This window comes from Bos javanicus, chromosome 11 (assembly GCF_032452875.1).
Source record: "Bos javanicus breed banteng chromosome 11, ARS-OSU_banteng_1.0, whole genome shotgun sequence".
Classification (NCBI taxonomy): domain Eukaryota; kingdom Metazoa; phylum Chordata; class Mammalia; order Artiodactyla; family Bovidae; genus Bos; species Bos javanicus.
The window spans coordinates 21,673,712-21,686,406 of NC_083878.1; the positions used below are offsets into that span (position 1 = coordinate 21,673,712).

The window sequence follows — 12,695 nt, forward strand, 5'->3', positions numbered from 1 at the left end:
AAAAACCCATAATGCTATGTAAGAAAAGCCACACACACATAAGGAACACACATGATCGCATTTACATGAAATTTCTAGGAGAGTCATATGAGCCACTAAGAAGGACACAGGATCTCCTCTGTGATACTTATGCCAAAAAATGGAAACCTGAATATAATTATAAGGTAATAGTAGACAAAGCCAAACTGAAGACCATTCTACAAATAACTGGCTTGTGTTCTTAAAATATCAAGGTCATGAAAGGCAAAGATCAAAGTACTGTTTCAGACTGAAGGAGAGTGAAGAGAAGCAAAAAATGAAATGTGATGCGTGATCTGGAATTTGGTTCTGGAATGGGGAAAATCGTAACTATAAAGAATCATCCTGGGATATCTGGTGAAACCTAAATACTGATTGTAGGTCAGATATCAGATTTCCTGATTTTGGTAATCTTTACTGAGGTTATATAAGATAATGTCCCAGTTCTTAGGAAATAAACACTGAACTGTTTAAAGGGACAGGATGTCTACAATGTACTCTCAAACAGCACAGAAAAATTAATATGCATATATATACAATACACACACAAAGAGAAAGAAAGCAATAAAAAATAGAGCAAAATGTAAACAATTAAAGGATATAAATGTATAGGAGTTCATTGTACTATGCTTTCAGGTTTGAAATTATTATACCAAAATAGAGCTATTTTAGGAACCTATATATAGGGGGACTATAGTGTCAACTCACTTTTTTTCTGCCTATCTAGTTCAATGACAGCAAAACATCTTTCTCAAACATCAATATAATCAGAGATCGTCCTTTCTCAAAAATGGCTATGGCTTCTACTGTCACAGAATAAAGTTCAAATTGTAGTATGGTATTTACAGTCCTTTCAACACTGGTCCCAATGTACCTTCCCCGCCAGTGCTTCTCAGATTTTTTCCCCAAACACTGTCAAGTCTCTAAGTCTCTGCTTACATGCTGCTTGGAAGGTTTGACCCCCAAACCCTTTTCATCTTTTGCAGTTCAACTCAAATGCTTTTTCTACTTATCATTTCCCTGATCCCCAAAGGCAAGCCCTTTCTCACCACACATAGTGAGTTAACAACTTCCTCACTCCTTTTTTACACATTACTTACTGCACTTGAGGTACTTTGTTTGCCCACTGTCTGGCACACAGTAGGTGCTCGACCTGTCTGTTTCAGTCTTATCGTAATTTTATTTGCTAACCTTTCCACTAAATATGTACCTTTCTGCTTTAAACAAAAGCAGTAATACATTTTGGTTGTTAATATAGTACCTGGGCAGGAAATCAATATTAAACAGTGAGACAGTTATCTGCAGTGAATAGAAGCAACTGACAGAGAATATTTTTCAGTCACTAGTCACCTTCAATCTGAACCTATGTACCTCTTGGCTAATCTACCAAATGTTTGACTATTAAAGTTAATGAAGTTCTGTGTACAAAGGCAAAAACAGGTACTGGCTTGGGCCGACTGGTGAATATGACACAGACAGGTAGATACTTGAGCGGATCATTAAATTCTTTGAAAATGTTCTATTTATCTTCCTTAGTCTTGAGGATTTGCAAAAGGATGCACATACAAACTAAGAAAACATTTAGGGGCAGATTATTTGCCATGATTGTACCACAAGGCAGGTCACGAGGGTTCAAGCTAGCCTTTAAAGAAAATACTGAGAGAAGGAAAACAAAATTAAGAAAGGGAGAGGAAATGGGGTGAAAAAACATATTAATTTCCTAATCTAAAAGTTTATAGGAAACAGGTAAATAGTGGCATTATGAATAGGGGAGTAAGGAGACCCTTTGAAGACCAAGACAAGTTACAGATTCTACACGCTAAAAGTCACAATCCGCCACACTGTTATTATTTGCAATACAACAAACATGTATTTATATTTAATAAAACTGACCGGAAAAATGGGCTATAAAACCATTCTCCGTCTGTCTTATAAACATCATACCAAATCGCAGAACTTCAGAAGTACACACACCCGTTTAAAAACCTGTCTTCGTGACAATACAACAGGATTAACTAAGAGCACCCCAGGAAACCAAAGACCACATCATTCACATAATCCAAGAAACGAACTTTGTGTAAAAGCCTCACATTTCATGTGAACACATAACAGATCTGAAAGTCTGGCATAATCCACTTGATTTCCAGGCTTCTAAACTAGCCTCGACCATACATTTAATGACAGTCCAGCTTCTCGGCACGCCAGGGGTCGATGTTCCCAAGCACAGCCGCTCCGCTGCCCCGGGGGCCCACACCGGGTGGGTCTTACAGTCGGCTGGTGCCACCCATCGCCTCTGGGCCCTCGCCCATCACTGTCTGTCCCTCCGAGGAGGCCAATCGGGAAGGCTCCCCCGCTCCCCTTCTCTCAGGGAACCTTCCCTTCTCTGGAAACCTCCATCCAGACCCCGTTTCTCTCTCCATCGCCCCCGGCACTGACCCACCTGCCTCCCAACCGCCGGACTTACGGCTCAGACGGGGCGATGGCGACACAGCCTCTAGCGGCCCCGGCGCAGCGACTACGGCGCTGGGCGCTGTGCGCAGGCAGCCCCCGCGCGGCGTCTCCCGGGCAACCGGACGCTCAGGCCGCGCAGGGCAGGGCGGCTTCCGGAGCGGGTTCCCCCGGCGCCCGCCGCAGGGAAACTCGCGGCCTGGGTTCAGCATCTCGGTGGGTCACCTGTGGGCCAGCCCTTAACAGCAGAGTGTGGACGCAGCCGCAGTTTCTCCTCCCGGAACCTTTGTTAAGCTGCCCTGAAGGAGGCACTCGGGGAACGTTTTAACTTTTCCAGAACATTGCGATCACACCAAGTACTGTTCCTATCCCAGGCCTCAGGAGCACTAAAAGTTAGCATTGAAGTTACAGTAGGCCGTTTCCCTACCTGGGCATAGACCTTGAGGTGGCCAGATCCTCTATTCTTAATCGTTCCTCTTTGGTTCTGCCCTAGTGTCCACATAGCTTCTCAGCAGATTTAAGGCTTTTCCGAAACAAGTAGCTTTATCTATTAGTTGCGGTCCATCGCTGCTGTTTTGATAATTCAGCAAGCATTGTTACTATTATGTGGGGCTGATTCACAGTGAAAGACATGTTTGCCACCCAGTAGGGAAGCAAGTCAAGCAAACAAGTAATGTGATGAATGCTATATGGGGTCATAGGTACTAACACTGGAAAAAGATAATTTTTCTAAAGTCTACTCGTTTACAAGATGAACGTGGGAACACTAACTCTATGTTGTTAATGAGCACATACACACTTTGGCCTCAGTAAAATGCTCCCCAATCATGCCCAGATTTAGGATGTCGATTATTCTGATTCCCTCAGAGGTAACTCTTCTTCCTTTTTCTTCTCTATCTTCAATTCTCCACTTCCTTCATTTGCTGAGACATATCCTCTAATCTCTGCCCATCTTTAGAAACAAAAGACAGAAACAAAAACAAAACTAGAAACTTTTACCTCCTTCGCCTTTAAGACCAAACATAATCCCACTGAACTCAAATCTACATAAGCTTGTATCAACTTATTTTTCTATCATTTTTACCCTCATCATGCTTATATAGGTAATTTTCCCAGTAAGGATTCAAGAGATCACATCACCTTAGGTACAGACCCAACGCCTATTTTCTGTCTTTGGCCACATCACACGGCATGTGGGATCCTAGTTCCCCAGTCAGGGATCAAACCCTGCACCCCTGCATTGGAAGCATGGAGTCTTAACCACTGGACTGCCAGGGAAGTCTTTTTTTTTTTTTTTTGCCAATGGCTATTTTCATCATGGTATTTAATCTCTGCAGTTTCTGTAACTGTTGACTATTAGAACTACTCTTCTCAATAGGAAGCTCTTTACAAATAGGCCCATCCCTGCTTGGCAGTAGCATGTTAGCATGTCTTGTTACTCTGCCTCACACACCCTGAGCTCTACTTTATTTAACGTCACTATTCCTTGAATAAGCATTTTTGCATATGCCTACAGCTCCCTACCCTGATTTTTTTCTGCACTTGATAAACTCATCTATTAACAACCTGGTTTATATATAACATTCTATAAAGGCTTTTCTTTTCTCAAAGCAGAATTAGGCACAGCCTTTTGTATTGTTCTTCAAACCTATTTATTCATCCAAGTGTGCTCCTGGAATATTGGGAATGATGATCTTCTGTCTTCTCCCCAGTGTCAGTAAAGCACTTGGACCCACTGTGAATGATCAATGTTTGTTAGCTAAACAATTATCTCACCAGAGGAAACTTGGAAAGTCAAGTCTTTGTAATGAGTTTTGACTAGATGTGTTTCATAAGGTTTAACGGTAAAATTAATTATATGCAAATCCTTTTATTCTTACACAAAACACTTTGAATAAGGAAAATCTTTTTTGATAAAGTGAAAAATTAAAAGACAGAAAGTTAATTTCTTTTGCTGCAAAGAGACCATGAAAATCAGATTCTGAAATCCAATTCCTGGAGAAAGTAAGTGTAATTTCAGGGCAGAAATGGCTCGAGTGTATTTCAGAGGGTAGTGGATATATTCTGTGTAGTATACAGCTTAGCATAGTAGTTGAGAGTATACACTCTGAACTAAGTGCCTAGGTTCAAATCCTAGCTCCACTGTTTCCCAGCTATATTCTTGGGCAAGTTATTTAATCTTTCGGTGCCTTAGTTTCTTCATCTGTAATACGGCATTAATGATACTTACCTCATTGGCTGTTTTGGGGCTTCCATGGGAGAATCTACAGAAAATATGTGGAATAGCACAAACACATTCATTGGGCACTTATTATTATATTCCCTCATGTAATACTCTTTAGTGTTTACCCACTATTTAGTATAGCACACTTTCATCTACCGTAAAAAGTGATGCCTGTCCTTTATTTCCTGATCTCTACTGAAATCAGTAACACACTAGCAAGATGAATGATGCCAATAAGGCCTAGAAAAATTGGTATCATTTTCAACATCAATGTCCAAGAAACTAGCTCACAAGAATAGACAACTCTGAATTTCAATGAAATAAAATCTTTCCCAACATTTCAGTTAGGGACTCTCTTCCTATTTACTAAATAAAGATTCTCAATCAAAAGTTGGTAGGTGGAGCTCTCAAATTTGCATTCCTGAGTGTCACCACTGATTATTCTTTCTCAGTCAAGGGATACTTGGATCACACTCAGAAACACTGATTTAAGTTCAACATTGGGCCAGTGGTTCTCATGAAGCACTGTACATCAGAGTCATTTGTATAACTTTATAAAAATATGGCTACTGAGCCCTTCCTCAAAGACTGATTCCAGGGGTCTGTAGTTTTAAAAAGCCCGTGTGTAACATACAACCAGTTGTATACTTTATCTTCTGGAAATATTTTGAAATGGTTTGACAGTTAAATGTGAAGGTTACATTTTTTTGAGATGTGACCCTTTACGTAATTTACAGGATTTGGAAACTAGAAATACGTGGCCCAGGTAAAGGATCAACAACCTGATCAATAAATGCCAAGGACAGAATATTGATTTCTTAAAAATCTTTTCCATGAAATCTGTTTTTCAACAAACTGATGATCATGTTATACTGATAAAGATCTGTTTTTAAAACAGTCACTGTGTTAGTCACTCAGTCGTCTCCGACTCTTAGCGACTCCATGGACTATAGCCCACCAGGCTCCTCTGTCCATGGGATTTCCCAGGCAAAAATACTGGAATAGGTTGCCATTCCCTTTTCTAGGGGATCTTCCTGACCTAGGGATCGAACTCGGGTTTCCCTGCATTTCTTTAACGTCTGAGCCATCAAGGAAACCTTAAAACAATCATTATTATTAATGCTAAGATTAGTCACAATGTATTTGGGCAAAGTGATAAATATACACGACTGCTATGATTTTTAACATCTCTATGATTTAGAAGTCAGTTTTAGATAAGGAAACTGTTCTGGAGTCAAGATTATCCAAGGTCATAATAACAGGCAGAGAAGCATTGACAAGAGTTGAAATGTCACCCACCTCTCAGTCCCCAACTCGTTTTTCTTACATCTAACTTTGCCCTCCTTGCCTTCAGAACTGCATTCCCCAGCATTCTCCTTTCCTTTCTCTACCCAGGAGTCAGCAAACTCTTTCTATAAATGGTCAGATGGTAAATATCTTGGCTCTGTGGGTCATGTACTTTTTTGGGGAAAACTGTCTTTTTTTTTTTTTTTTTGGTGAAAGCAGCTGTAGACAACATGTAAATGTATTTGTCCTAGTAAATTTCACTTAAGCAGGACTGGGCCCAGGAATGCAGTTTGTTGACTTCTCCAACTAAAAAATTATGAATGTTGTGATTTTCCTGATCAGAAAGTTGAAGAGCCTTCAAATGTAGGAATATTACTCTTTTATGAAATTTAGATGACAGATCAAATAAAAATATCAAGATCTGAAGGATCACAATGGTTACTTAAGGATTTAATGCAGAGTAATTAAAAACACTTTTCTCCTTAATATGTTTTAATCTTACTATATACAGATTAAGCCAGATGACAAGCTACTATACAACAGCATGTTAAAAAACATGTTTATTTTACACTATGTACAATCAGGAACATATTTAAAAGCATTGTCAATTAAAATAAATGAAGACCATAAATCACAATTTAGTTTGTTCTTTGTGTATATACTCACATTAAAATATAAAGAACATATACCAAAAAACAGCCAAAAGTGTGCATTTTTCTAAAACTTGGTATATACACATTCCACTGGGAAAAAAGCAATCAAAAATGACTTTAACCAAAACTAAGTTCCTGTGATGTGTAGTAACCATTATATTGTTTCTATGAGGTAGTAACTAAATTATTTTGGCCAAGTGTTAATACTCTAAATCAAAAGAAACATGAAAATGATCATAAAATAAGGCCAACAAAAGTAAAAATTCCACTAGAAATTTGAACTGATTCCCTCTATGGAATGTTATAGTTCTTCAAAGTGATTATATGACATGTTTAGTGTGGACTCCTTGATAATGCTAACATACTCTGTGCATACTGTAACCCAGACAAACTGCAGTGCTGCATCACGGTACCGCTATTCTGTGACTCAAAAAGTGTTCAAAGGTATTGTTTTTAAGCAGAGACAAGCAATCTTATAGGATTCTCCTGAAATATAAAAAAGACCAGTTACTACAACAAGGGGTTAATTGGTTTGTTTCACATAGAAAACAATCCAAATACATTTATAAAAGATGTTGTGGAGCCAAATGCATATTGACAATGTCACAGCTTACTTTTGTGACTTAATACATCACATATCAATACTTTGTGCAAATATAAACACACCAGTGTACTTGCATTAAAATTAAAAACAAGATTATAAAATGATTACAGCCTCCATTACAATTTTAAAAGTTACAAGATTTATCTTCATATTACTAAATTACATATAATAAAAATACAATAGTGTTAAAGGTACGGTTTCATTGCCAGCATCCCATTTTGTAATATAGCCACACCCAAGAATATACTAAAGAATTCTTAAAATATTAATCCCAATTGCATTTTCAACATTTACATCTGTACAGATAAGACACTTACTTGTACATCTCATAAAAGTACATTATCTACATAAATTCTTAGTGTGTGTCTTCAGCAATATGAAGTTTCACAGAAAAATACTGCCTATATGTACAAAGATTACATAACAATGAAGTAAGCACTTGTGTGGTTCAATATGCTAAATATATCCATACCACTTAAAACAAAAAATTGCCCCATCTTGTCTCATGCCACAATAAATTACAAGGAACTGAAGCCAGGTAACTGCGCTTCTGCACAGCTTCAAGCGTCCGATAATGTTGCAGTGGTAGTGTTCTTTCTTCCTATAGTTCACTGTCAGAGCACACTTCTCAGTAACTGTTTTCATGACCCGCCAGGATGTACAAATTGCTATTTGCTGTGGGGTTATCGGTTGGCCTACTTTCCAAAACCACGACCCTAAAATAGTAAACAAACACATAAAAAACATATAACAAAACAAAGTTATTCTTACAAACTAATGTTACCAGAAAATTTTTCCACTGCTTCTTCATTATATGCCTCTAATAAATGCTGCTTATTTGCTATGTGGGCAGAAATCATTTGCAAATCACTATGATTAAAGAGGCAGTTCTAGCTCTGGGAAGTAATTTTGCTGCCCACCACTCTCTTCTAAGCCAGTGTTGTTCTAAGAGCCAGAGGGGGTAAAACCTGTAACTAGGAATAAGTAGGGGGAACTTAATTCTTATTATGAATTCTAAAAACAATATGTAGTTCAAGAGTCTTATTATGAATTCTAAAAACAATATGTAGTTCAAGAGTCAGAAAATAAATCAAAATAGAACCCCAGATCCTATTTGGTCCTATAACTAAAAACTTCTCTGTTTGCTAGCATATGGTATTTCCTCTCTTGTGTTGTAAATCATATTTGAGGTATTATGTTTAATGCAAAACTAGTACTGACAACATCTATGTATTCCTGTTACTTGGAAGATCAGGCTCATTGTCAAAGGCTTCATAACTTTCTGTGAATACTTATAGCATGAAAAATATAATCTTGAATATATTACTGCAGAAATTCCAATTCTCTTGAAAAATAAACTAGTTTTATGCTGGATTTATAAAATATGTTTAGAACTATGTATTTAATACAACCACTTTTCCTACCTGTCAGATCCAAGTAGTCTGAAAATTCTTGTGCTATCTGAAATTTCTTGTGTTACCTGTTCAATGAAAATACCAATTTAACTTCTGAAATGAAAGATACAGAATTTTATATGGGCATTTAATTTATAACTCTATAGAAAAGAAATATAATTCCCAAGATGGAAACGGAACCCCTGTATGACCATTAACTTTCTCAAGTCAGCGCACAGGTATGTCCATTTGTTAGTCTAGGAAAAATATGGATTATTTTGAATCAATCATAAAACATGAAAGTAGTAAAAGGAATATAGGCTCCCAGGGAAAAATTTAAAAGCAAAGCACCTAGTCCACTTTATTTATCAGAAACCTTTTATCAGCTACCCTAATGCTGACAGCAAGGCTCTCGCAGCAATAAGGCCGTCGCATCTGGTCCTTCCACTTAAAAGGCTGCAGTGTAGTGCGATGGGCCAAACTCATGATCCCAGTTTCAGTCCTAGTTCTCCCACCTACTAGTAGTGACAACTGCAAAAGGTATGTAACTTGTTGGAAGTGGTTTATCTTCTGCCAAAAGGGATAGACAGTATCTACCTTTCAGTGGTATCTTGCATATTCCTGTAAGTTATAGTGGGTTTAATGCCTAGTTAAGGAAAGGCTCAGTAGATAACAATTCTCTTTCCCATTTCTTTACTAGTCTCCTGAAATAATATTTTCTGATGGCATACATCTTTAAAGAAGTCCTCAGTGTGACCAAGTACCAATTGGGGAGTTAAGAATAAGTCTACAGGAGAAAGATAAACCCACTGTTTATTGCTTATTAAATGCAAAACATTCCCAATTATTATGGCAGTAGCCTGCCCCCAGAATCTGGTAGGCTGAAAAAAACAATTGATTTTGAAAATAAAATTATTCTGGAAACAGCAGTGATTCTTGACTTCTTTTGTAACTCAGCATGCCTAAAGGATCTAACATGCTCACTTCAATAGTAGCAGTTCATCATCACTGATTGTCAATGTATTTTGGGATTTGCCTACTTAAAGGACAGACCATTTTTGGAGGGGTTGTATTTAGTAAGGGGTATCTAAGCAGTCTGAAAAAGTGCCTCAGGATATTTTGGGACGAACTAATTTTTTTTAAACCATTCTCTTCTATCCAGCCTACGATGCTTTTCTTTCTCTGTCTGGTGTTTATAGCTGTTGACGATTCTTATCTCTAGGTTCCATTCCCTCAGGTGATTAAAAAAAAAATCTTCCTGAGAGGTGAGCCCTCTTGTGGGAGTAACTCTTGGAAACATACTGGCAGCCACCTTTCTTGAATACATACTATAGGCTAGGCATTATGCCAAGCACATTACTTATTTCCTTTCTTTTAGCAACCCTATGAGGTAAGTACTATAGTGTTATCCTTAATTCACAGATGAAGAAATACAGGCAAAGAGAAGTTAAGTGAAGCGCCAAGGTCACACAGTTACTGAAGAGGAAAACTGAGACTGAACCCCAGGATCTTCTCTGAAACCCACACTCATGATCATTCTACCAGTACCATTTACTGGTCAGGAGAAATGTTCTCAGCTTAACGCGTAACAGTTTAAAACACCAATAAGCTATTTTCTTACTCAAGGCACCTAATGTTTTCCTTTCCCTCCAATGCTCAAGTAGAAGTCTTACTACTGAAACTGGCGTGGGGTTACTGAAAGAACTCAGGATGATCTTACTTGCCTATAATATTTTAAGGGACAAGTACCAAGTCTTGCTCATGTTATAACACCAGCACTTTCTGGCATAAATGATGAACTGAATTGAATACGTTGTATGCTGCTGCTGCTAAGTCACGTCAGTCGTGTCTGACTCTTTGCAACCCCAAAGACGGCAGCCCACCAGGCTCCCCCGTCCCTGGGACTCTCCAGGCAAGAACGCTGGAGTGGGTTGCCATTTCCTTCTCCAATGCATGAAAGTGAAAAGTGAAAGTGAAGACGCTCAGTCGTGTCTGACTCTTAGCGACCCCATGGACTGAAGCCTGCCAGGCTCCTCCAGCCATGGGATTTTCCAGGCAAGAGTACTGGAGTGGATTGCCATTGCCTTCTCCAGAATACGTCATATGACTTGGAGTTAAATTAAGGAAGGAAGGATAATGAGATAAGGGTACCAGAAATAGGAGGCAAGTTGACTTCCAGGGAAACCCTTTACTTGGAGCCTACACTGGTCATTTTTCTGATATACAAAGTAGGAAAGGTGCTTCAGGGACAGAGCGAACCCGCATCTGCACTCTTGCTCCAGGTGATGGTCTGGGAAAGTTGAAAGAATATCAGAGCTGGCTCACTTTTAGCAGTATTTAGCAAGCTCCTGTTCTGAATATAAGGGTGCTTATCTGGAAGCACATAAAATAACGCACTGAACTTGTTTGACTTAATGGACAGAGAGAGGGGGCTATAAAGTATGCGCTCTTCAATTTATCACTGAATTGAATACAGAAAATGTTAATATTTCATTGCACCAATCAGGAATTTTCCAAAGTTAAAAAAAACTCTGTGATGTAGAATTTGCCAGTGCTTCAGGACTATTTAATGATTGTAATTTTTAAAAAGATCACTTACCTCGTTAGACCTAAAACTTCTACCTTGCATTCCATGTTTCCAGAAAGCTAGCACACTGTCTTGTAGGCAAACTAACAGGAAGAACAGCTGAGTTACTGTTAACAGTACAAAGTCCAACCAATAAGCGTCACTTCACCCCTCTTTCTACCTTGAATAACAATATTTCAATGAATAACTATTAGTCAGTCCAGATTTATAATGGCATCTTTACCACACCATGTACTACACATTATAAACTGAACAGCATAAATACATTATTGAACTGACTCATATTTTGGTAAGAAAAAGAAAATTCACTGAAAATATTTTTTTGCTTTAGGAAGTTTCATTTTGTGAAAATATTTGAAACATATACAAAAACAGGAGAATGACATAAAAACACATATCTACCATTCAACACTTAAATACTAACATTTCCCCATATTTGTTCTTTGTTTTAAATAAAAATGAATACTGCCAGCATCCCTATATGCTCCTCCTCTAGTTCCATTCCAACCCTTCCTTCCTCCCTCCCCGAGATAACCACCTTACAGATCTGGTATCTGTTGTTCTCATGCTTATTTTTACTATTAGAACACAGTGAGTTCACATGATCAGTGAACTTTATATTGTATGTTTCCAACTTTCATATATTTAGTGTGAGGAACCAAATGATGTTTCTAATTCTTTTTGTTATTACAAACAATGCTGCAATAAACATTCTTGTGCATGTGTGCGTACTAAGCCATTTCAGTTGTGTCCGACTCTGCCAGGATCCTCTGTCCATGGGATTCTCCAGGCAAGAACACTGGAGTGGGTTGCCATGCCCTCCGCCTGGGGGTCTTTCCAACCCAGAGATGGAAGCCATGTCTCTTATGCTTCCTGCACTGGCTGGCAGGTTCTTTACCACTAGCACCATCTGGGAAGCCCTAAACGTTCTTGTACCTCTCCCTACATACGTGGGCAAAATTGTCTCTGGAGTGGATACCTAGAAATAGAATTACTGGGATATGTGCCTTCTAAAAATTCTAGTTTTGCTTTCTGTACTTAAATATTTAATATATATTTTGGTGTATATTCAGTGAATATTCTTAATTTGTTTCCTGCAGATAACGAACTGTACTGGCATCATTTGTTGAACTGAACATCATTTCCCCACTGACATATGATATAAATATCCAATTACATGTAGGTCTACTTCTGAGCCTTCTGTTCCATTCTTCCATTTATCCCTGTGTTGATCCCACACTGTCTTAATCACTATGGCTTCACAGTAAGTTTCAATATCAAGCAGGGCAAGTGTTCATCAAAATTTACTTTACTATTCTTGGCCTTTGGCTTATCCTTATGAATTTTAAGATCAGCTTATCAAGCAGCACAAGAATACCTTACTGGGTTTTTTTTTTTTTTTTACTGCAAATGCATTGCATGTGTGGATTAATTTGTGAACTAACATCTTTCCCATATTAAGTCTTCCTATACATCAACA

General features: G+C 38.3%; 2 protein-coding genes across 7 annotated transcripts in view; both read right to left on the reverse strand.

Annotated features, from left to right (window-relative positions):
- The window catches only part of CDKL4 (cyclin dependent kinase like 4), a 54,839-nt gene extending 52,269 nt beyond the window's left edge, over positions 1-2,570 (reverse strand). For 2 of the 4 annotated variants that reach the window (XM_061432146.1, XM_061432148.1), the window contains exon 1: positions 2,483-2,570. The gene's annotated coding sequence lies outside the window, so the exon portion shown is untranslated. Of the gene's footprint in view, positions 1-2,458 lie in introns of all 4 variants that reach the window. The other 2 variants (XM_061432149.1, XM_061432147.1) reach the window with 2 other exon arrangements.
- A 3,829-nt stretch (positions 2,571-6,399) lies between these two features.
- MAP4K3 (mitogen-activated protein kinase kinase kinase kinase 3) overlaps positions 6,400-12,695 on the reverse strand; it is a 183,324-nt gene continuing 177,028 nt past the window's right edge. For all 3 annotated transcript variants that reach the window (XM_061432144.1, XM_061432143.1, XM_061432145.1), the window contains 3 exons: positions 11,228-11,298; positions 8,659-8,714; positions 6,400-7,950 (listed from right to left, as the gene is read on the reverse strand). In XM_061432144.1, coding sequence (XP_061288128.1) covers positions 7,863-7,950; positions 8,659-8,714; positions 11,228-11,298 — 215 coding nt within the window. In that variant the 3' untranslated portion in view covers positions 6,400-7,862. The remainder of the gene's footprint in view (positions 7,951-8,658; positions 8,715-11,227; positions 11,299-12,695) is intronic.